At 37.9% G+C, this 26,154-nt stretch overlaps 1 protein-coding gene across 1 annotated transcript; it reads right to left on the bottom strand.

The window, feature by feature from the left end:
* Positions 1–1,367: 1,367 nt before the first annotated feature.
* Positions 1,368–26,154, bottom strand: CSRNP3 (cysteine-serine-rich nuclear protein 3). The gene is made up of 4 exons (XM_010021281.1): positions 26,007–26,154; positions 10,572–10,831; positions 4,842–5,138; positions 1,368–3,392 (listed from the first exon to the last, which is right to left on the bottom strand). The coding sequence occupies exons 1-4, from the start codon at positions 26,152–26,154 to the stop codon at positions 2,349–2,351; spliced, it is 1,749 nt and encodes a 582-aa protein (XP_010019583.1). The 3' UTR covers positions 1,368–2,348.

Genomic DNA, 26,154 nt, shown 5'->3' on the forward strand with positions numbered 1-26,154 from the left:
CCTCCAACACACTCTGAGGTTAAAAAGCTGCTACTGATACATAGCTACTGTCCCAGCTCAAGAAAAAAGGGATTTGTGCTTTTGGTGCTGGTGCTGGGCGAGAGTGCCAGATTTAAGCCTGCTATTAATGCAAGATGCCTAGATGCACAGAGACTTGCTGCATTTGCCCACAGACTATCTTGAGCAGAATATTATTATTCTTAGATGCAGAACTAACAAGCTTCTCATTAAAAATAAAGATGGGTATTTGCTGTGTGGAACTGGAGAATACATGTGCTTACCCGGCTACTCAACCGTTACAGAAAGAGACCAGAGTTTCCTTAAAGGGGAACTGAGGCTGAGGAATTGCTGAGCTAGATAACCAACATGCCTGCACTTTCCCAGGAGATGGAATACATTGCAAGTGTGGAATCCAATCCCTAGAGAACTAGGACTCTTCAATAAAGTTCATATAAAACATGTAGGACTTCTTGTGGAAACAAGTAAATAAAAAAAACCATTTCCAGCTACTACACGGAGTAAAAGTATTTTGCTAATTTAGCATAAAAATGAGAAATCGTTTTGCCCAGATTTCATATAAAAACAATTAGGTCAGCTTATTTTGCAAAAAAGCATATTTTTAAATCTGGCAGTTTTCTACTGGCGTACTGTACATGGTGTTTTAAAGAGCTTCTAACCAGAAGAGTCACTGTTACACAGCTAAAATTTACACTGTGTTTACATGCATACTGCTAACCATTTAGATTTGACACAGATAGATAGATAAAAACTAAGATGCTGATCCTTATTTTGACAAACAAGACAGGTCTACATTGCAACCCACTTGATGTATAATAAATTTTCCGTATTAGAAGAATGAAATTTTTAAAACAGATTTTGAAATCAAAATAAGGCTGTGCAGAATTACTAGTGTAGAGAAAAGAATGTTTCTATACCTCTTTTTCTAGAGGAAAGCAAGGTTGGTTGGTTAATAGATTAAAGGTTGAGATACAGCAGGTATTTTAATTCCCATTTAATTTAAAACCAAATGGAGTACAGGGTAAGGGATAAACCCCCATGATGCACATGCTATTTTGCTTGCAAACTTTAGCAAATATAAAGTTTTTGAAGCTATTTTTCTTAATTGAATCTACTGGTTAATTAGACCAAATGACTCTGTAAATTTGAGATACGATTAGAAGTCCACAAAAGCCAGTCTCATTTCATAAAACCTGCTAAATATTTATGAAATCTAGACACTTCACACTTTTTTTTTTTTTTTCCATGCTTCATTTAAATTCTGACCAGCAAGAATCTGCTTTTACACACTGCCTGCTGCCACATTCATAAACTGGCCTGGGAAAAACGTATAGATTTTATCACAATGAATTTTAGGATCTTACATACACCTCAGAGTCTGGAGCTATGGCATTTCTCCAAAATAGTTCACAGTTCCCGCAGTTAATACAGTACTGCAAAATGGCACTAAAGTGCATAAATAGCTGAATGTTTGTTGAGCTAAAAGGTGCTGTGCAAGCTGAAGCTACTGCTTTGCCTTTATATACAAGATCATTTTTCTTTGGGGAGGGGGTACTAGTTCTGGAATGCCACTGATTTTAATTTAAATGGAGGATTGTCTACCTTTCATCTTTCTAGAAGATGTAAATGCCCCCTTTCTGACTCTTCTGTCTGTCAAATATAGCAAAAGAGAAAATAGTACACTCTAAAAATGCGCTTTAAAATAATTTACCAGAAATGGTATTTAAAACAAACCTAAAAAACCAAAATAGAAGAATACAAGGTACTCCAGATGAGAAGTGGACATGCTCTTTGTAACTAGGTATGGATCCTCTGCCCAAATGAACATGCTGTTCATTTTTATCAAAACATGACTACTAAACTACCATAAATAAAATACATACAGTACAGAACAATTAAAACTTTTTTGTACAGTAGTTACTTTTACATTAAACTTACCATCTTTTCAGATATGTTGAAAATTAAGACTCTAAACGTGATTATTTCAAAGTATCATTTTTAACAATCTTGCACAGGCCCGACAATCAAAAACATGAAGCTTTGATTCAGATAGCTTGGCAGGTTTCACATACTTGGATAGGTAGGCTACTTCGAAATATGTTTTACTTATGTGTTTTATTTTTATCAAAAGACAGTTTGATTATTCTTATTTAAATCTTTACATGAACTGGTTTTGTGCAATACCACTGCCATTGTAGCTTGAGAAAACAAAATGTGTCTGGAACATTGACTATAGTCCAAGTGTTGTCTACCTCTTAAAAAAGTTAGATTCTAGGAAATCCAGCGAGTGCACTTTGATACAGGAAGCCAGTCCTAGAATAAATTTAATATTAAACAGGTACTGTTTCTACCACTGGTGATTTGATGCATTCTTCATGCAGTCTGCTCTTTTCTGGGAGGTGTAGTGAATTCTCAGCAGGGTGCTCCTGTACATGACTGTCGCCATTCAAAGCTGAAACAAAGCCATCTTGAGAAGGACCTTTCAAGTATGAGTGAAATTCCACTGGAGGGTGACTTGGCCTATGCTCTGTGTATAAACTGTTACAAGGAGCACTGCTATCACCTTCAGAAGATGAGCAGCAAACAATCACTGAGGGGTTTGCAGAAGGGTAGTGAGGGCTGCTAAAAGTTTCCTCTGATTGCCGTGTGTAGTCAACAAACTGTTCTGAAGTCATGTTGTAAGGCACCAGAGAAAGACTACCATTCTTGACAGCATCCCTTTCTGAGTAAGTCTCACTGATCTGGTTAGCAGTGCCAGCAACGTGGTTCTCTATTTGGTAATACAGATTTGAAGAGTTAGTATAGTATGAGGCATTTTTAGAGTGGTTTTCATGCACAGCAGTTCCGTCAGAGTAGCAAAGGACAGAAGGAAGAGGCACCATATCAGCATGGGAGCCCATGCTTTCTACAAAATCATCTGCTTTTTCTTCCTCCTCATCTTCCTCCTCATCTTCCTCTTCCTCTTCATCATCATCTGATTCACTAGGGGCTAAACTCTGGGTGCTAGAATCTGTAACTCCACTACAAAAGCTACTCCCATCTTCCTCTTCCTCCTCTTCCCCTGGGCAGTCCAAGTCCTCGGCTGACTGAGAATGCATAACTGCAGCCGGAGGTTCGCTTTCAATCTCAAAATTTTCTGCAATTGAATATTCAACCGGATGCGGTCCTGGACTCATCGAACTAGTGTGTGCACTTATCTCACTGTGGCAGCCATTCAGTGTCGGAACTTGCTGCTCTCTATTTTTCTCCAATTCAAGTTTCATTATTGTGTGCAAAAAGTGAGTCCGTACACGGATAGGGTTAAATTCAATTCTACCTGCTGTATTGCTACAGCCTTCTTTAGTGCAACCGCATGGAAAAGACATACGATCCACCTTGTGAAAAAAAAGAATACACATTAACAATACGCAGCATAAGCCTGGTGACATGACAGAACCTAGACAGCCTAGAGAAGTACAATAGTGATGTGGAATTCACCTCAACAAATGCTTGTAAGCACAGTTGAAGCTAACACTAATGCAGAAGAGTTAGCCTTGGAATTCAGTACTACCCACATGAACAGTAGGGGACGCATACATGCGGCAAGGTTGCAGAGTAAGAAAAATATGTTTCTGTTCCATAGGTGAAAGCATTACACAGTGGAACCAAAAAAAAAAGGTAGTTTTTCTGTTTATGGATCTGCTACAGCTTTACTTCATGTTGTGCTTACACCCTGGCAAAAGCCTTACCAGAAAGCATATTAAAATTTGGTAAAAATCATGGAAAATAGAAACCTATTGAAAGAAAAATAATTATATATAAAAACCTTTATAAAGTTGCCAATAGGGACACCTGAGCACAGAAAGTAGGAATAAAAGCTGAAGTACATTTTACAAGATACTCCAGTCAATTGCAGATGCAATATTGTAAGCTCAATAGACTGTGGGCAAAACTTACATATCTAATAATAGCCATCTTAAATTCCTAAAAGTGTGACTGAATCCACATTTTGGATAGTTCAAGTTACATAGTTTGAGGTCTATGATTTTCATCTACATTGCAATACCCAAACATCAAATATAAATGCAGAGGAAAACCATATAACACAATCTAGTACATCTTCTTCACATGTGCTGATGAAAACAGGAACAGCAAAGAGAATGCATTATTTAAAATAGCAGAGAAAGTTTAGCTTGGATTTAAGAGAAGATGAAAAATGCATTCAGGAAGAAATCAACTCAACTAATTCTCCAGGCGACCCAGGAAAATTAGTGGGAGCATCATTTAGGAACATTTACAGCCATACATAGGACACTGTGTAAATGTACAATACAAAATACCTTTTCAGTCTGCAGAGGAAAAACTACCTGCTATATTAGCAGATGAATCTTTCCATTGCCTACATGCAAATTTGTCATGCACACATGCATGTTAAGTATCATGCATGTTAAATAAAGCATCATTTATTGTTTCTTATTGAGTTTGGGCTATAATTCACATTTGGCAAGTATGTGAATTGTCTCTAAAATGAAAGGTAATATCCCTTCTGCAGTCTGCAGGCTACTGACTTTTCTACTGTCTGCATCTGCCTATTTAGATAAAGGCCAAAGATGAATATGAGGAGCAGAATATTTGTATAAGAACAAAAATACTGCAAACCCTAAACAACGTATGTGCCTAAACCAATCATAAACAATCACAAAGGACTTGTTGGTATTGTACATTATATACTCATAAAGCTAGGCCTAAAATAACTGGTTTAAGATCCACAAGTGTTATCGTCTAATAATTAACATGCACACCTACCCAGTCCCTTGATAGTTAAATAAGATAGAGACGTTTACCTGACATTTTATGCCTGCAAGACTGCAAGTGCAAGTTTCTGGATCACAGAACACACGGCAGTCACAGCCACAATCCTCTCTGGACAGGCGGATGGCCCGCAGCTCGTGTTTTTCTTCTACATCAATCTTCTTCACTCCAGAAGCTCTCAGCAATGCCCTTCGCTTTTTTGTTGGCAGGGGTTGTAGAAAGAAGTACTCATCTACTTCAGTGTTGTCTAAATCAATATCATCATCAGAAATGTCATCCAGTGTCAGCGTATTAGCTTCTTCAGATTCCACTGTACCATTCTTTGTCATCTGTTGTATAGAACAATTTAACAAAGTCCTTTAACTCTACTCACACACATACGTGCCATATATGCAAACAGATGCAAATACATGTAATGCATTCTGAATGTGCACAATCGTATGTGACACAACTACACGGTTCATAAAAGTTCTTCTACAGAGAAAATTGCTTCAGAATCAAGAGAATATCAAATGTTAACATGCAAACAGATGACATTCACTACAAAAAATACCTTTTCTCAGTGTCAGGTTACTCAGATTAAGCGCGGTACTACACAGCAAGTGTGAAGCAAGTGCGAAGCAAGTGCAGATATATTATTTATTCTGTCATATTATAAATCCTTTTTCTTTTATTATTGTTCTATGAAATAATTTTCCTAAAAATTGAAAAACAAACAAAACCCCACAGATTCCCAATGTTCTTGCTCTATGTAATGTTGTCGATGAGGTTGCTGACTTACTTACTTACACTAGCCAACCCAACCTGGTCTCACACTTTTGTGGAGAAAACATTGTGCAACTATGTGATAATTATACACTGGTGAAGTCTCATGTCTCATTTGCCTTAACAGTTTCATTATGGGCACCACCATGACCTCAGAAAAATAGTCCCAGTGAATGTAATTTGAATGTTTCTTACCTATAGAAAAAATAGCCATTCTAATTTTTTTCTCTGTTTTGCCGTATTTACTTGCAGAAAGTTTCAGCTTGCCCTGTTATCCCAAATAATTTTTTAGCTACCAGTTTTAAATACAGATAAAATACTGAAGTCATAATGAATATTGCCTATTTCTTATGTATTTCACTGCTTAGACATTTAACAATTGTCACTGTAAAGGTAACTCCTGTTTTTCTACTACTAAATCCTGTCATCTCCACTTAGCTGTGCTTTCGTGTGTAAGAAAGCAGTCCTGAATCTTACCCATTTCAGTATTTCTGCTTTTATTATATTCCCAGCTGTTTCATTTTCCCATTAACAGTTTGTCCTTTCCACAACCTTTTGGATTGTAACTGTCAGTTACGGCATTACTGAGTTACTTGACAGTGAACTCCTACTGACTCCTACTCTTCCTTGTAATTGCAGTTTTGTGTTTATAACAACTGTGTAAGGCAATCATAGAAAAAACTCCCAACTATTTATTCCTGACTTGTAAAGTCAGGTTAAAAGCAATACTCTTCCCTTTGAAGGAGAAGAAGTAGTCCTTACATACAGCGTACGTGTGCGCACCATGCTGCACAAAGAAAATTCTCCTGAGAGCAGTAATCATCTCTTCTTAGCAGTTCAGCACTGTATTTAGTTCATGCAGAGGTGTTCTGCCACTTCCACAACCCTGCTTTATAGGCATTACTGTTTCCTTTGCTTTTCAACGTATTCTCAATCTTTCTTTGTAACTGCAGCCTCCACAGCTGCCATCATTTTATTTCATGTTTCAGTTTGTTTACCATGTCTGTTAACCCTGTAACATTCAAATTTCTTTGTGTGTGTAAACTTCTACCTCTTCCTTCATCTTCCATGCAGCCATTTGCAAAATGTCCTCTCAAACTTCCCACAAATTGTTTTCTTACTCTATTTTTTATTATTCATTTCCCTTTACAGTGGCTAGAAAAAGAGAAGGCAAGAGCTCCCCCACTGGAGCTGTTACGTAATTGGCCTGCCTGGCCCTGGCACAATGGAGAGATTATTTACAGCAGGTATTTCAATGTATTAGTTCAGTAAGGTAGGAAAGACAACGTTAGAAGTCATCCTTTCCTCTGTATAATCTACACTGAGAGACAGGTAAATCCACAGAGTGATTAACTGCATCTTGAATTAGCTGCCTTAAGCCAGTGGGAGGGAATATTCCACTCTACATGCAACTCAGCATGAATGTTTAAATCCAGAATGGCATCATCCTTGATTGGTTTTTTTATATTTTCTATTTTTTGTTAGCTAGATAATATGTAATAGGAGAATGACCTACCTAAGAATTCTGAATTCTCTAGTTTTAAATACACAAGGCTCATATCACTCCTTAAGCAGATCACAGCTCTTTAATTGCCTATCAGAATTTAAGTTTGAAATTGGGGAATAATTCTAATCCCTGCTTCTATAATTATTTTAGTGTTTTATTCAATTAGTATTTAATAAAATTCAGTTTCAGGGCTCTTACCCATGAGGTGAATGTTGTAACTGCTCAGCTTACAAAGGCACCTATAGAACCATACCAAACCTGTCTCCTCCTTCTCCTTCAAATCTAAACTGCTTTGTCACACACAGAACAAATGAATTACTGAAATGGAAGATATGAACACTTCTTGAATAAGTGACTGGGTAACTACAGAGGGAGGAAGATTACCAAGAACGATCAAATACATTTTCCAGTACAGAACTTTAGGGGAACATTAAGTTCTCTTGATTGTCATAATACTGCTCGTCTGAATTAAACTTGATATGTAGATGGATTAGATTTCTCTCATAAAGCTCAAGGTTAACGTCATAACAACAGAACAGGGCAAGGGGCAATGACTACGTGAAGCCTTTGGGTGAAATTCACTTCAACTGTAAAATGTGAAAAATTCAGGTTAGACACCTTTGCTTGCCCTGGCTGGAAATTATTCCTTACAATTTCCCACAAAGGAAACCAACTCCGTCCATAGACCCGGGAGCCTTAACATCACTAGTGTCATGCTCATCATTCTAACAGATCTTAATTTGAGGAGACGTTATGAGCAAGCAAAAAGGACTATTTCACCTAATTTATTGTGCTTACTCATAATGTTTTGTTTTCTCAAGTGACAGTGTATTAAAGAAAAGCCTACCTTGTACCTTTCATCTTGACAAGATGGCTTTTATGTCCAGATTGGCATTAGATTCTTCACACTCTGCTGTTGATGAGTGTTTGTTTATGCCACTGTCAACAATGTTTACACCAAAGTGCTGGTGCTAAATGGCTAAAGTGACTTGACAATGATTTAAAAGTCTTTATCTGCTTTTAATTAAGAGAAGTTTCTTATTTGGCTCTTCACTTTTAGCAAGTAAAATCATAGACTGTACCTCATATTATGAAGACACAATTTCAGTATATTCCTGTACTTCTATTTTTTCTTGACAAATTTTAAATGTTTTCTACTGACAGACTTGCATCTAACCCGGTGCAAAGAAAATAAAAAAAATAAAAAAAAACCAAACCAAAAACCCAAACAGGGAACTGCAATCTAAAACCACAAAGAAAAACCTTTTTGAGCAAACTCTGCCCTACTTAATTTTCTCATTTTGTTTTTCTGTGCTGTACAGTAATTCCGATGCAAATCCTGATTAGTACATTTTCATTAAAGACCATAATTGCTGACATTGTCACCTTAGAATGCTACAGCGCTTCATTTTCATGTGAATCCAGAAACCATGTGAGTGACCATGTGGCTCTTCCATCTCTACAACAGGAAATCAGCAAGGCCAAGTTGTCTTAAGCAAATAAAACACGCCAAGTGCTTTACTGTGACTCTTCACTAATTCAGTGAGTCCTAGATTTAGTTTGGGGAGGGAAAGTAGTTTTTACTTTATTTTTTTAACCCAAGTGTATAACTAGAGATGTAACTAAGCCGAGTTTAATGGCCTGCTTCAAAAAGGAAGTTTTCTGTTCCCTATGTTTTTATACATGCTGTAGAGTATTCACTTACTGAACACTTATGAAGATATTTTTCAGCAACTTAACAGTCACAGTAAAGATTATCATCTACTTGAACAAGTGACTGGGGAGATGGAAGAACATACTGTATTTGGAAGAGGAGCAGGAAGTGGAGTCCATGTCCCAGAAAAGGGAGGGGGCTGATGTGAAGTTAGTGAAGAAAAGGAGATTCATCCCACCCAAGAGGAGGCTTATGAAAGCACACAAAGCCAAGCACTGCTCCATACAGATGAAGGCTAAAAGGCCTTATCCAATCTTTAGAGGTAAATAGGACCTGTGATTTTTCTTCATTTACTTTCTAGCTATAAAAAGGAAAAGCGGAAGATTTGCATGCCTTTACCCACTCCACTGGGATTTCTGGAAGCCAGCCAAGGGATCTACACAGAATCATTAGTTACACTGACAGAGCTCAACTCACACTTGGTGCTCTGAAGATGCTGTGATATGAGATGTTTGAAGGTATAATCTCTACTAGTGATAAGTCACACTCCAGCCTTTGGTTTCCAACCTATCCAAATATCCATCTTTAATTTGCCTTTATCCTCAGTGGTTTTATGTTTGTTTGTTTTCGTTATGACAGTTCACATTTTATGAACTATTCAAGAATCTATTTAGCTATTCAAATAATTAAAGAAAAAAACCCAAACTACAAAACAAAAAAACCAAGAACAAAACAAAAAAACAATTAGGAGACTGAGAAATGAAAATAATTACAATAGTAAGGGTCATACACACTTCTTCAGGAGTTCAGACACAGAACTCATGAACGTAGTTCCTTCTATGGGAAACATACTGAAAGGCATTTCTTAAACTTGGCAGGTACCAGTTTGCTCTGTGCAACTGCAGTGGTATCTGAAACAGATACAGTATCAAAAAAGGGGCTATGAAGCACAGCAGTTTGGCTACAACTCTAAATATTGTTCACTTAATTACAGGATTCATCTGAAAAAGAGCCTGAAATACATATAACACAAGTCATTACACAGGAAGTGTTACATCCACTACAAAAACAACAAACCCAGAAGTTCTGCTACCAGTTTTAAAGAGGCAGAAGGGCCACTTCCACACGCACAATCCTCTTCTCCTCCTCTACTCAAATACAGTTTTCTTTCCTCTCCTATGCTACATTTAAAAAAGCTTCAAAACTGTAGCCAAGATTTGTTCTGGCTAAACTGATAGAGCCAGTTAATTTGTCTGACACGTTCTTCCTTCAACACAGACGTACTCTGGTGAAGCATTATACACATGGCCATATAAATTGGCACAGTGAAAAAATAAGTATTTTCAGTATTACTGTTTCTTATTGTTAGCCAAATTCGCTCAAGTTGGCCAAGAAAATAAGCTCTTTCACTTTCTATACTTAGACTGTTACGATTCCCTTGTCTAACAGGGCACTGTGCAAGGGCTCAGAAGACTCATTCTCCCTCTGCCACTTCCAGACTTCTGCTGAACACCCTATTCAAGGCTAACTTCCACCACTCTCTGCCTTTGTTTTCCTCTCTGTAGAAAACAGGAAGTAAATAACAATCTCCCTGTAAAGCACTCCAAGGCACACATCAATAAGAGCTACAACAGCACTTGGTAATATTGAACAAAAATATGTCTCCAGTAAAATAAAATAAAGTTTAAAAAAAGAAAAATGCCATTGTTTTAACCGAAAATGGAGTTGGCAGAAAGGAAATGGTTTTGTTTAACGCACGGGTATTGGGGCCATATAGCTCTGACACTATTCATTTAAACAAATAAGACAGGGATCAAAGTCTTGATCAATTTTTACCTTTAATTTTAGAGAATTGAGTTTTTCCTCCCTTAGGTGCTCTCTTAACATCTCCCGGTGAAGCCTCTCCTGTTCCATCGCAAATTCGCCAAGTGTGTATTGGCGCACACTGTTGTGGCGAGTAGACATTCCCAGTGTGCTTCCCCCTTGGCTGGGAACACTGGTGAATCCTTGCCTTCTCGTGAAGTAATACACAGTAACACAGTTAAAATGGACATTTTTTGCTCTCTTCCGCTTCTCTCTCTTCAGGATTGAAGAAGCTAGAACAGATAGAGAGCACATGAGTGAGTATGAGTGATCACTTGCAGTCGTATAGCAAATTCATCACTTGTGTAGTTCCACCTACCTTAGCAACACCTGACCCTGTACACAATGTAAGTTCTGACATGTGCAGTTTAAATGAGGAGATAACATTAGAAATACTTACTGTACCTGCAAACCTAGAAGCCCTTACAAATTGCTACAATCATGAACACTATTAACTACTTTAGATCAGAAATTCTTGGCCAAGACAGTTGTTCCATACCATTATGAACATGTTTTATCCTTTTACCAAAGAAGCAAATAAATCACAGGAAAAAGAACTTCTTTCACAGTGTCACCTCAAAGATCCGCTGACTTGCCTGCTTTTCGAACCCCTGCAAACAAAGCAATGTTGCATGTGACAGCAGTGAGGAGAACAGCAGACCCAATCTCTCACAGCTCTGCATACACTGTTACTATTCTGTCAGCAAGGATTAGCTGTAGAGATCTGCAACTACATCTTGAAAGCATTGGATCACATTGGCAGAAAAGATTCCTATCTCTTACGATCCAAAATGCTAGAAATGTGTTAGAAAAACTATAAAGGCAGTATATTTAGTGTTTCAGATTCAGAAATTAGTACCATCATCACTACAGAATAATATAGGAATAATACTGATTAACAATGAGATCCACTTTTTCTTTACTTTTATTCTCTTTCTGCTGCCATCCACTGAATACACATGTGTGCATATATATTTTATGTGTAGAATTGACAAAAAATTAAATCTAGTCTTTTCTAATTCTTGTCTGATTCCCCTCACGTTCATGCTCAGTTTTCTTACACACATATGCAGTATCAAAGAAAATGGATTTGTTTACAAACAAATGCCATATTTTAACTGTTAAATATCGTCTTTTTTCTCAGACATTTAGTAAGTCCTTCCAACAATGCTGCTCTATTGTTTCTCACTGGTAACACTGGTGAGCCTTTAGAGAAGGAAAAAGAAAAAAAGAGACACAAATGTTAGAGACAGATTAAGAGAGGCCCCTTGATTTTTAAGATGACCAACCTGATTTCATTTTTTGCAAAATGGCAACAGGATGTTGAGAATGTAAATAGGTAAGTCATTGCTTTGCAGGTTACAAGCAAGAATTGGGCAGGTGTGAATTATCCTTTTATACCTTTAGCAGGTATGAGCTATCTGACAGGATTCAGGCAGTAAAATGATTAAAAAGGTGCCTGACCACTCTAGAAAGACTTAGAACCATTCCGTAAGAGCAGTAAGAGCAACAAGATGTACACTTGCTTTAGGTGCTAATCCAAAATTTCCAATCTAGAGACTGAGAGCACTTGGCCTTCAGCCTTGGTTTCATAACAGGCCTGGTTTATTGTCACAGTTAAAACAGACTTCATTCTCCAATATTATTATGTAGTGAAATGTTAATCACTACAAATGTGAAAACTCCAAACTTCTACATTCTAGAATTAATTTAATCTAACAAACAGCATAACCTACCTAACTATATGAAAACCAAGTATATTATAAAATACAGTCCTAAAACCAAACTTCAGACAGTATACCCTGCTGACATAATCATAAAACTATTTTGGGCTCAGTAATACATTAAAATAACATTATTTTTCCTAAATACTGAGAAGCAGCTAGAAGTCTGGGTTATTGTATAAATAACGTGCACTTCTTCAGATATGCTGCAGGTATATTAGATGAAAAATATGAAACAGATAAATAAGCTCAGGTCCTTTATCCACTTGCATGCTCTCAGTGAAGGGTGTTCCAAAAAAGGCACAGGACGTACACAGAGGAATCAAAAGACAAGCTCTGTTATATTAGGCACGTTAAAACTTACATCCAAGTTTTAGCAAATCTCAGATCAACAGAGCCCTTTAAAAATATTTACAGGAAGCTTTTAGTGGAGGAAGAGGTTTATTTTGTTAGAACAGTCTAGTTCACAGGGGTCCCGTTCATAGGGGTGTGTCAATTTTGCCCTATGTTAGATATTATTTTAAGGTACTGATCATTTTCATATATGCCACAGTTTCAAAACAAAACTACCTTAATAAGACCAATTTTTTTAGAGTTTGGAGGATGGAGTAATTTTGATTTTGTGTCATTCTCTTTCAATTTAGCATGAAAGCAAATACTCCAAGTCAGAACCTTCACTGCCTACACGCTCTTACGCACAGGAAAGTGCATGTTAAAAAATCCTGCTTCTGCTGAAGCAGCAGATATATCTGCTGGGAGGGATCCAATTTCTGATACAACAGTATTGATGTTATTTGGCTCTCAACTGGATCTTGCCCCTATTTCAGAAGAAATATTGACAGCTATTGAAGGGCAAGCAGCTGTTTTACTAAGAAAACAGAACCAGCCACAAATGGAATGAGTTAAAACTGCAGTAAAATATTAAAGGAAAGATAGAAGGTTAATCTTAAATATGTATATATGCGCCTCATGAGGCATATATAGGGTATCTGTGCCTGCAAATTGCACAAGTTGTGAATGCCTTTGAACCCTCATATGTAAACTTCAGTATCTACCACATTAAGTCTACACCTACTGCAATTTGGTTTAGACCTTAGCTATGGAACTCCTGACATGGCTGCTTACTAGCAGGAATACCAAATGCTGCAATAAAAGTGCTTCCATTTAAGTCTGCCAATGTCTTTATGGAAGAGGTACTACTTTCATACTGCTTTCTATACATAAAGAAATCAACCTTAAGTTTTATTCACAGGCTACACACTAATATTAAGAGTTAAATGAACCTAGGCAGAAGACTCTGCCCAGCTGAAAAAAAAAAAAAAGAATGTCATCTATGATAAAAACCAGATTACACAAATGAACTTTTCCACTGTATGGATTTTTGGGGTGGAGTGGGCATACCCATGTGCATGCTGTCAAAATTTAGAATATGAATTTCATACATTACTGTATGTTTATGCCTAAAAGTTTGGTCAGCAGTCTCTCTCAGTAGGACTGTCATGAGCTGTCTTTCCAAAACCCAATTAACACACGTATTCAACTTTTTTGATAGTTCTTATCTCTTTTGGTAATCATAATATCAGTGCCACACCATCGAAGCTGCTTTTTTGGGGTTTTTTTAATAGATCACTGACAAAAATGTTAAAATAGAACTAAGCTGAACTTGAAGAAAATGCTGTCATACTGTAACTGCAACACCACCAGTGCTATAAATCCAGCACTATCCAGCTGACATGTATTTGTTATAAATTACATCAAAGTTCATGGCTTTATTTATTAATATGATAGTTCTGAGTCAGACAAATTATATGATAATCTGTGTAAGCGAACAAGCATGTAAACATTCAGAGCCCTCAGACTGCACATGATTATTGTTTTCTGAAACACATCCGATCTTTTGGGTTTGCTTCTGTCTCACCTAAGAGCTCATTAAAGGGAAGAGCTAAGGCTACAGTCCTCTCTTCTGTGGTACTGCTAGGAAGTAGCCAGAATACATTCATATTTATGAGAATGTTGTTTACAAGAACAGATCAGGCAGGAACTGCGAAAGATTACAGGATTTTATATGATTATGCAAAAGCATAGGTTAGAGATGTCAGTGAGAGGACTGGACAATTGTGACTACCTCAGTAACCAAGGACAGGAAACGAAGCACCACAGAGGTGCAATATTCTTGCTCTACTACACTTCCTGAAGCGTCTGAGCAGAGGGCTGCCTTAAAGTGACCTCAAAAAAATTATTATTAGATATTGAATGGAAATATTGAACAATTTTCTAACATCAGGGACAAAGTGTGCTATAACTTTATTCATCCCTATTGCTTCAAGCCAACCAGAACTGAGATTCTCAGCTCATCTTATCAAGGGTTGGGGCATATGCTATTTTGCATGCACTGTACCTTACATACTACATTCAAATCAGTTGTTACTACTGCTAAGGACACTGCTTAACTCAAGAGAGAGCAGAAGGACATACAAAATACATATTTTCTGATATACTGGAAAGCATGAACACATGCCCAGACAGAATTTACTGACTTTAATCAGTTACTAAGCTCCCTTCAGAATGAGGGATGCAGATTGCGCCAGGCTTGCGTACCTCTTGGGAGCAAATTTCAACGGTTTTGCAGGGAAGCAAAAGCCCAAAACCTAAAAATTTATCCATAGAGAATGTAAACACCACACTTTTCCAGAAGAGATCTAGTAACAGCTTCCCTGCTCGGCCAGTCTCAATAAAGTATGTACATGCCATCTGCCTGTGTAACAAGTGGTATCAGGGGATGCCACTGTCAGCTGTTCTGCACAAAAAAGGTGACAGGCAGAGTGTGCTAGGACTGCAGAGATGAGGTTTTTTAGCAGCTGCTGGACACGCTGTCAACAGGAACTAGATGCCACCATCTCATTCTAGCAGTTCAAGGCGAGTGAGGATGCCAGAGGGAACAGGAATACTCACCATCATCAAAAACTGTCCTATGGATCACACATGATCTTTAACAGATTTATATACTACAAGACTGATAAATTCCGGGGGAAGGGGAAATGCACCATTCTTGTGTATTTAAACAATTAATATAATTTTTAGTTCTATGTTTCAAGATTATATGGAATTAAGTATTTTTGAGAGATACATAAGTACTGTAATGCATAAAATTTATCAATTATCAGAGGGAAGGATGATGCTGATAACAATTACCACTACAGAACTCTCTCTCAGAAAAGGTCACTATACCTGAACAAGGTCTTCAGACACAGATACGTGCAAACAAACTGTCAAAATTCCTCATCTTGAAGTAACATCAACTGCTGAAATTTTGATTTTTGGCATTTGACGTTCGAGTGTCTCAGCTTCTGGCTTTAGCAGAGCAGAGCCCAAGTTAATGACTTGCTGGCAACAGGCCTGCCTCCTCATGGGGCCATGTCAGGTCCTGCAGGCTGATCAGCTGCCGTGCAAAACCAGCTGCTGCAGATGCAGCACAGCCCCAGCAGCGCAGCACTTGACCTGAGCTAACAGCCACAGCACAGGTCATCTGCACCACACACCACTTACGGCAAAACTGCAATTATCTCTAAACAAAATTCCTACACATGGGGCCAAAAGAATCAAAGGAAAACTGAATAGCAAACAACTGTTTAACCCAAGCATGGCTAATCCATCCTGGAAACACCTTGCTCTTTGTGCTTACCCTCTTGCTATCTTTGTCCATGATGTGCCTCCACAGATACACAGTAAGATGCATTTATTCATCTTTTCCTCAGTTATTAACCTCTCTCCCTCATTACAATTCTCTTTATCTACAGCATTTATAATTTATTTCATGACTACATATAATATTTCTGCCATTTCTCTTTATGCACAATTCCTGATTTAGGTACTTCCTTGGATACTGAACATAGGAGAAATCTCTAAGGTTTCCAGAATTTAAGAGACCTGCAGAATGGCACAATAACTAAACACTATGTACCAAGGGTTTTTATCATAGCCCTTCAGTTTTCAGTATTTTTGTAAGGTCCTTTTTCAGTCACTGACTGCAGCACACAACAGAGAGAACTGTTCAGCAGTCATTTGAGAAATCGGTATTTCGGTGATTTATTCATAAGGCTGTGCACCGCCATGGAACAAGCTTTGTCTAATTCAAGACAACCTTTTTCCACACATTACCACTCTGCCACACCACCACCCATCCAGATTGCACAGACTTAGGCTTGACTCTAAGGCTGTCTTACCCAACCTGTGGTTTATTTGACACAGAACACCAACTCTCAAAAGATTAAAAACAGACTACAAACACCATTATGTCACACAGGTGATAAACTATGCACCATCTCCTACACTGGGACACTAAATCATAACTGTTATTACCAACATTCTTATTTAAATGGTTGTAATTCAAAATGGCAATATTTTACCTATCTAAAAGTACCATTTCTATCACCCAGTGGCTAACAGTAATGGCATACAAGATGGTTTACCAGAAAGGCAGTGTTCCTCAGATTTATTTCTTGCTAAGCCTAAAGGTACTTGATCATCAAGTGCATTAAATGTATTTTTCAAGACAGGGTGTCCCACGTGTGTACATGAAACACATACACACTACCTCTGTGTGGCCACACTAACTCTTTTTTCAGAGATACTCTAAAAATAAAATTTTAAAGTCAAAACTGAAGGAAGTATCAGCATTAAAAAATAATATATATATACACAGCTATTATGAAAATAACAATAGCCTTAAAAAATAAAACTGTGCTGTAAAATAGCTTCCATGGCTGCTGTTCTTTCTTGCTTAGGCTGCTGTCTCTCATACATCTCTGTCATGCTGACGATTAATGGGAGAAGGGCAAATACTACAAACAGCGGTTTGACAATAAAACTTCCCTGTCACATTCATCCTGGTTAAAGTATGTTGTACAAAACACTGATTTGGGCTGGAATTCTGTCACCAAACAAACTTCCTGGGGTTGGAAAAAGACTCCTCAGCAAAGGTGGCAAGAAAAATGAGAGCCATTCGAGTCACATGAGGTTAGAGAATGAAGAAAGGCCTTTGTTCATCAACAGCTAATAAAAGAGAATAAAGCAATATATATATGGCAAAAAAGTTTAAACATGTGTTTAGAGGAATGTGTGAATAGACAAGGGTGAAGAAAGACAGCAATGCACAGATTTCTAACAAATCACTGTCAATATTTTTGTAATATATTTAAATGTAACTAGAACACTGTGGTTAGAAACTGTCTCCATAGTGTTGTAGGTATATGGAAGAAATCATCAAGTCCTGCTGCTGAGTTAGTTTCAAGCAATTGTTGCCATCACCTTATTTCTACCAACAAGCTCATACTTTTAAGAATTTTCCACTTACTTTCTGTATTGCAAATAATTTTTTTTCTGCATTATTGGGAGACTGAAGAATTTTATTTGTAGCTCATTTTCCACAGCTTATTCAAAGCTATGTAGCAGCAGCTCTCTAACTTCTGAAGCTGCGTGCCCTTCGTTCCTCTCCCTGCCACCCACCAAGGTATTTTCAAAGCACAGAGTGGGATGCTGGAAGTAGAGGAGATTCCTACTGACCTCTGCACGTGGGGGTGAGCTGTATCTGTAATATATTTCTTGTGTTTTGGTAAGAGATGTCATCACACGCCCATCTAACTCTCAAATCCCAATAAAAGTAATTTTCCAAAGCGGAAAATCAATATTAACAATATTTACACTAGCAGCCCAGGGTTTCCTTATGACAATCATCCAAGTCTCATTATTCATATGAATAAATTATAACCAATGAAATAGGTAAGCAACAGTAATAATGTGCTGGCAGACTGACACAAAGTTTTCCTGAATTGCTCCCACATGCATATAATGCACTGTACAGCTCCGCTTTTTGTTTGCCTTTGAACATGCTCATTTTCCTCCCTGGGCAGTGGAGTTACAGCACTGGGAAACCTGTGTAAGACAGAATGGTCCCTTCTGTGTGTTTAGAAGGCAAAACAGAATCCAAAATCTCCCACTGCGGAAGAGATCCCACTGCAGCTGTATTTGTCTATGAAAGCCTGCTTCCTAATTTTACAAAATCCTGATAGGAATGACATTTTAAGCCCATTATGGTTTTCAAACATTTTTTACTGATTCTCTGGTAGTTCATTGATTACGAAACATAAATGATTTCAGTTCTGGCTGAACTCCAAGACATAAGCACTTTCTTCTGCTGTCTCAGCTATTCTCCTGATGTCAAAGACACATTAAAATAAATGTGAACCATATGGCTACCCGGCAGATTACTAGCACTCTTGCATCAATGAGGGCAAAGCAATTCATTGTCACCAGCGCAGAAATACTTAGGCACATGAAAATTTCAAAAGGCTGGAAAAAACATGCATGAAGCAGCCTTTTGGATTACAGCCCTATCTTAGACCAGAGGAAATGCTGCTTTTCTTTTTTGTCTGCTTTTTACACACTCATAGTGCCATATAAACCACAATGGCAAGAAGGATTAACACTATTCTCCACCTGCTCCATGACTTACCCATGCCGTGTTTCATCAAGCCTATCACCGCAGAACTGCAAAGCCTAACCCATCCAGGTCAGAGCATCACTTACAAAAGCCACCTTGCTCTGCAAGTTTCACAGAAAACAAACATGGGAAAAGGTCACATTCCAGAAATTGCTTCTACCTCTACCTCCTACCTCTCTTTCTACCCCCGCTGCCTCCCAAAAGACATTTTTCTAAGAGTTTCCATACACTAAATTTACAAATTTTACACACTTAATGATGAAACACTTTTCCTACATGCCAGAAATCCACATTAGAAGGAAATGACGTGGCATAAAATTACACACTCCAAAACAAACGTGGGCTTGGGGGCAGGAAGGTATTTACTAAAGTAAATTTGAACCTGGAAGTCTTGGAAGGAAATGCATGCTCAGGAAGGCATGAATTGAGACACGAAAATTGGACAGGACAGGGACAAAGTCTTATTTTTAGAGTGCAGAATTTGGAAGGCATCAAATCCTTTGAAATCCTTAGGAAGGTCTAGCTTCTCCTGAATTTTCTTTGTGAAGGCTAAAGGTTTGACCTTTAGTGTGAGGTCAACAGCACAAAGCATTACTTGCATTTTGAGCTTAAGGTGTGTGCATCACCTACTGTAGTAGCATTTCACTGCTCCATCCTTCTGGAACCTTCCTCTTGGGTAAAGCCAAAGCTAAGTTTACCTCACAGGAGGGGCTCAATGGGAATTCTTGCTAAATGCCAGATTTATGTATGTCACATTTGAAAAACACTAGCTCACAGACAAGTTTGACATGAATAGGAGAGATTTTAATTTGTAATTTAGTTGAAGATTTTACCTCAGAGTTTTGTCTAAAATCTCACAGAAATGTTAAATTCTTGGGATGCATGCTAAAAGCTGGAATTTTACTGCTTTATTTCCTCAGCACTCTCTATCTCTAGAATGCTTTTCTGTGACATTCATCATACTAGTCCAGTTTCTCCATTCTGCAAATATAATCAGCCTGTGGGGAGAAGTGGAGACAGTTGAATGTGCTCAGCTTCACCATTTACTCTAAATGCCAGCTGCTGTTTCGCAGATGATTATTTCTGACCTTGGCCCCAGCTCTGAACAGTGTGAAGAGGAAAGCTGCTACCATGGATCCTTGCAGGACCACCCATGCATAGCAACTGTATTTGCTGAACTCGCCTAAGACGCTACAGGCAATCCTTTGTCCCACCTTATGGGTGACTTGTGTGAACAGTTATTTGATACAAATACAACTGTCCATCAGCTGCTTGTGACTCTGCATTTGCAAACATATTTTGCAAATCTGTCATGAACATCTTTGACAAAAAAAGTCTCTATGTCATCTAAGCCAACAAAAACATCATATAAGGCAAAAACCATGCCGCTATTTGCCTAGCATATGAAATGCACTAATTTATAGGAAAGAACTTTTCAAAACTGTAGAAATACAATTAGTTGCACAAATCCTTGTAAAAGCCATGGGTTCCTACCTCCCAATCCCTCTTTGCTTTTTTAAAACACTCCTTCTACAGTAGCTGTTATTCCAGAGGGAAGACGGCAGATAAGATGTTGTCATGGGCGTACCCTGCCCTGTCATGCTGTATGAGTATCTGGGCAAAGACATTGCACTACATTTCACTGTATTTCTTTGCATTTCTTATTTCTTACTGCCCAGCTGACTTATTTTAAAATCAAACCCAAGAATATCTCAGCTTGTCTGGATTTCATAACATGAGTCAACAGGTAACAGTAAGAATGTATTTCTCATTAACAAAGAAATTCCAAGCCTGTTTGCAAGATGCCATGAAAAAAGAATGCCTGCATGTAGCTACACCTTTTAAGCATTTTCCCATAATGTCAGCATCACTACTTCTTTTAGATTTCTATCATTAACCAGCAATTAATGACACACCTGAAGCTCAAAGCTCAAGTAATGCTTTGTGCTATTGACTTCACACCAAATAAAACTTTACCCTTCACGCAGAGAAAATTTAAGACAAGCTAGACCTTCCTAAAGATTTCAAAGGACTGGATACCTTTCAAGTGCTTCATGGCCACATAGATGAGGCAATCTCAGTGTGTTAGCTGCTCTAGCATCTAGGTATAGAACAAGGTGTAATGGCTTTAACCTGAAAGAGGGTAGATATAGATTAGATATAAGAAAGAAATTCTTTACTGTGAGGGTGGCGAGACACTGGAACTGGTTGCCCAGAGGAGTTGTGGATGCCTGGCAGTATTCAAGGCCAGACTGGAGGGTGTTTTGAGCAATCTGGTCTAGTGGGAGGTGTCCCTGCCCATGGCAGAGGGTTGGAACTAGATGATCTTTAAAGTCCCTTCCAACCCAAACCATTCTATTACTCTATAATGAATCTAAGACATCCAACACTCTTAAAAGACAGTACCCTAATTAGCAGAATGACAGGACCTATGATTATGGCTGGCTGCAGGACAACTTTGCTAATGACAGTGATAATGGCAAGATACAGATAATTGATGGAGGATAGGAACTGAACTGCAATGGTTCTACCTCCTGCTGGTGAAGATCATGTTATCAGATGAGTTGGTGCTGGTGATTTCACCTGCCCCTGCAGGTGAAGAAGGTAAGCATCTGCATTAAAAGACATTACTCTGAATGTTTCAGCTAGGCCAGAAATGCCTAGCTGAAATGCCAGAGGAAAGCAGCAGCTCCTCAAAGTATGTTTCTCGAGAGATACATCTGTGATTAATCTTGTATGGGGAGTTTTTATCAGCAAAAAAAAGGACTTAAGGTCTTCCCAGGTCATTCAACTGCATGAAATCCTACAACTTACATTTGGTTCTTTATCAGAAAAACAGATCAAGCATTTAGTATTCAATTTTGAAGACAACTTGCTGTGGAGCTGATGAAACACAGTGGTGGGGTGCCCTAGCTCATCATGGCAACCTAAAGGAACTGAAATGGCATTGGGTGTACTCATGCCCTGTATTCCATGTACCGCTAAGGAAAAAGGGAACAAATACTTTCAGTCCTGACTAATAGTGTATATGCATGCTTGGACTGCTACTTGAGGATGAACATCTTCTTTCTGATTTGGAGGAGGAGCCGTGAAATGGGACAGGTACGTGAACTGAATAGTAATATACTTTGGCATCCATTAAGGTAAATCAGCTGTATGACTAATAGCCTGCTGAATCAAACTCAAATGACCTCAATAGACTGAGAAAAGTAAGTAATAAAGACAGCAGGGATTATATCTGCCAGTGGTAATGAAGGCACTCCATCACCATTTGGGTAAGGGAATGAAAAATACACAGATGTATATACACACATACACGACCAGGAAAATACTACATTTATTTATTTGTTGGAACCTGGCAACAGTTGTCTATGGCTTATGGACTATAATTTCATTTCCTGACTCAGAAAAAGACACCTGTAACTTAGGCTAGGGATGTATTTTTTTGTTGTTGTTGCTGTCTTTATTTGTTTAAATGTATTTATTGTTAAAGAAAATGTACTCACCCCTGTGTAGTAGTCACAACAGACAGCACTTAGGGATCGCCAGTCATGTATTTTCTACCATCACACTACAGGGTTAATTGCTGAGGCCAAAGCTATCTTCTGGTGGTTCTGCTCCAGCTGAGTGACCCACAGCAGCTGTGTGCCTCATTTAGCTGACAGGTTAAACTGACCTTAAGGCTAATGGAGCAGGATAGCTGAAAGGTTCTTGTTTATTTGACCCAATACATACTGTTTCAAGGGTTGTATAAATACTGAAGATGCATCGGCTGTTCTAGATAGATTTATACACAAACTGCCTGCTTGCTGAAGCACTGAAAGGTATACAGCTACATGTGATTAAAAAGTTATCTGTCAGGTGAATTGGAGAGAAACAGTAAGACTCAGAGGGCCACGTTAGGCACTCTTTTAAAGAAGCTAAATTAAAGAATTAATATATAGGACTTTGTGTTGACTACAGGTCACCCACAACCACCACGTTTCTAGTCAGTAGAAGAGTTTATACTGAACTTCAGATTTACTTATACGAGAAAGGATCAGAAGGCAGGCAGAACACAGGATCTGACGGTGCCTCAAAAAAGAGGAAAAGCCATGGAAAAAGTGTCAGGAAATGGCTTAGAAAGATAACCTCTACCAAGGAGGTACTGAGGCATGTAACAGAGGCAAGGAATCTGGCCAGCCTTTCTTCTGCACTGGCTTTTTTTGGTCTATTTACCGAAAAAGTCTCACAGAACTCTTTCTTTCCATATGCCCTTAGAAGTACAGATTCAAATATTCCACCTAGGAAAGCACTTATCTTTTATCTGGGGAGATCAATGTGTTTAAAGAACAAATAAAACACCTTTCAATGTACACTGTTAACAGTTTCATTACTGTACAACACATCTGCATGTGGTTTTCAAGTGAATATCGCTCAGTAGCTCTGTAAGACACCTGCATTCATGAGATACGAACACTGACAATTTCCACATACTCTGCTTTGACAAGTACTTCAGCATTTATATCAATTCCTCAAACTCAAAATATGCTTTTTCAAATAACACTGGTATTAAAATCTAGAATTGAAAAGTAAAAAAATCTACACACAAAGAAAAGCTCTCCTACCCTGGAGCATCCAGCATCCCACACACAAATGACACAAACCAAAATGAAAACAAATCCTGTGCCTATAAAAATGTCACCAATTGTCCAATTAAAACATTCTTTCCCCAAATCAAAGCACAGCACATGAAAACTCAAGAGAATGTGAGAATAAAAAATAAAATGCAACCTCAACAGAAACCTGTTTTTTCTAGAGGTAGTCAGTTAACAAGTGAAAAATATCTTTCAGCATTCCCCAAGTATCTTTACTCCTTTTATTTTAAATATAAAACATGATTAATTTTTATTGCAAACACATGTTAACTTTAACTATCATATATTGTCACTAAGATTCACCTTTTTAGTGTAGCTCTTATACATAGCAGATGTGCCTAAGGTTACCTAAGGGATTTTTCTAAGACTGCTCAATTGGTAGATATTGATTGTGTAAATGTGTAAGTAACTGATATGCTTTAGTATTAAGAAGGAGGTGCAAAATCTCACTTGCAGCATTTCAACAATAAATTAACAAAACCTGACTTTCCCATCAGATGCAACATGGAATGTCCTTGGTAAAGTTACAAAATACTGATGCATACAGAAAGATAACGGACGCAAGATGCAAGTAATTAGTTAGGGATAAAACAACCTTTCCCCTTTCCATTCTATACTTCATCTGAGCATCAATATTCTCTGTAAAATGAAAATCTATCAACTTTATCAAGCTCCTGCAAGTACACTGCATTACAGGAAGAGCAAAGCAGAATGTTAGACACTGAAAGATGCCATGTTCAGTGGCATAGAAATAAGTCTCCTTTTCCTTAAGGACCTTGAGATTTGCCTATTCAAATATAGCACTGAGGCCAGCTTTTCAATTCTTTTCTTGCCAAACCAGCCTTATATAATACTGGGATTGTTCTGTATCGATTCCTTGGAATTTAGGGTGCTGCATCTATATTAGATAATACTTTTTTAAAGTAGTATAAATGCACATGCAAACAATTTACTCTATTTCTGTATCACCAACTGATATATATGTATTTAAAAAAATGTAATACGTATGATTTCTCTGTGTGTGTGTGTATGTGTGCACAGAGAAACATTTGTTACTCTGGCCATAAATACCTCAGTTATATGGATCATTAATCGCAACACTGAAACGCTATAGTTTCCGTTACAGATTTTATTCAGAAACTGAATTATGTATTGTGCCAATTATCATTAAAGCTTATTGTTACACAGATGTATTACAACTTCCAAGTTTCTCCCCTGAACTGCGAGCCTTCTTTGTACTATCTGAGTATTCACAATAAAATGTGAAGTAAAGACAGTAAAATAGCTGTCTTCCATGTAGATGGCAATGACTGTTTGATGTAAAAGGGCTGCTTTTAGCCTATGATGAATAATCATTTAAGTTCTTAAACAGATGCAAAAGTTAGAATATTAGCATGCAGATATTATCACCAAGTTATTTCCTAATACTACCAAAGAGATTTACTGGGTCACTCACCCCTTTGCGGCACTTCAATAAAATAGGTCCCCTACTAGCACTGTGTCTTAAATATAATACACCACACCAAGAATGCTACATGTAAACACATCCAAAAAGTTGTGCCTGTACAACCCTTTGCACAGGAGTGCTCCATACTACAGCAAAGAGGATTTAGACCCTCAGATCCGTAGCTTAGCTCAAACTCCACAGCAGCACTCAGTAGACTAATCAGTTACAAGAATATTCATAACACATGCTACAGATGTGATATCCAGGCACACTCTGACACATAGTTAGAAGGATCACACTGTATATAGGTATTAATGAGGAGTCTCACCACTTCCCTGGCCCACAGTCTTAAGAAAACAGTTTTATAGCCACTAACTTCAGCAGGGAGATCTACACGCAAGAGTTGAAGGAGGTAAACCCCTGCTTTTTAAAACATGCAGTTCACTATAAAAACAGCATAAACACCTAAAAAAAGGTTGGAAACTACAAGTATAAACCGTAAATTCACTCTTCCTAGATAAATATGCTGCACACGTAACTTTGCCAGCATAAAACCAAATTCTGATCTGTATGCAATACCGTTGCCTAGTAAAGAGATACCCTCCCCTGCATGAAGAATAGAAACTGTCACAATAATGTATTCCATACACAATATTCCTCAATTCCAAATGAAACAAAGCTTATTATTTTCTTTGGAGAAGAACTCTTACCAATGCAATCCTGCAGATAGCTGATGGCTGTAGTATACTTATCTAAGGAAAATAAACAAACTTAACTAAAACACCTTCCCTACAGCACATGTTTAAAGTACCTTAACCCCAACTCCCAGTGTTAACTATAAACAGCTACATAATTCAAATAGCAAATAGGCAGGGCCTTCCAAGTGACTTCAAATTTCTACAGTGACAAATAGTTCTATATAGTTAACAAGAAGGCAAATGGGTGGAAGTTTGCCAAGTCATTTTGAGCAAGTCACAAACTGAACAGCAAGTCCATTTTATGATCTGTTCAATTTAAAATCATCATGTTTATCTAACCATAAAATCAATTCTAATTTGAGGAACAGGAAGAATTCTTTAGATACACAACGTTAGTACTTACGGGTAAAATGACTAGAAGTGGATGGATTGACGCTATCACCACTGTCAGCGCTTTCACTGCTAGAAATGTCATCATCTGATTCCCGCACTGAGGAACAAGGTGAGGAGCCATCAACTTCTTCAAACTTCCTCTTTAAAATTCCACTCAT

Source organism: Nestor notabilis, unplaced genomic scaffold, assembly GCF_000696875.1.
Source record: "Nestor notabilis isolate BGI_N333 unplaced genomic scaffold, ASM69687v1 scaffold5169, whole genome shotgun sequence".
NCBI classification, from domain to species: Eukaryota; Metazoa; Chordata; class Aves; order Psittaciformes; family Psittacidae; genus Nestor; species Nestor notabilis.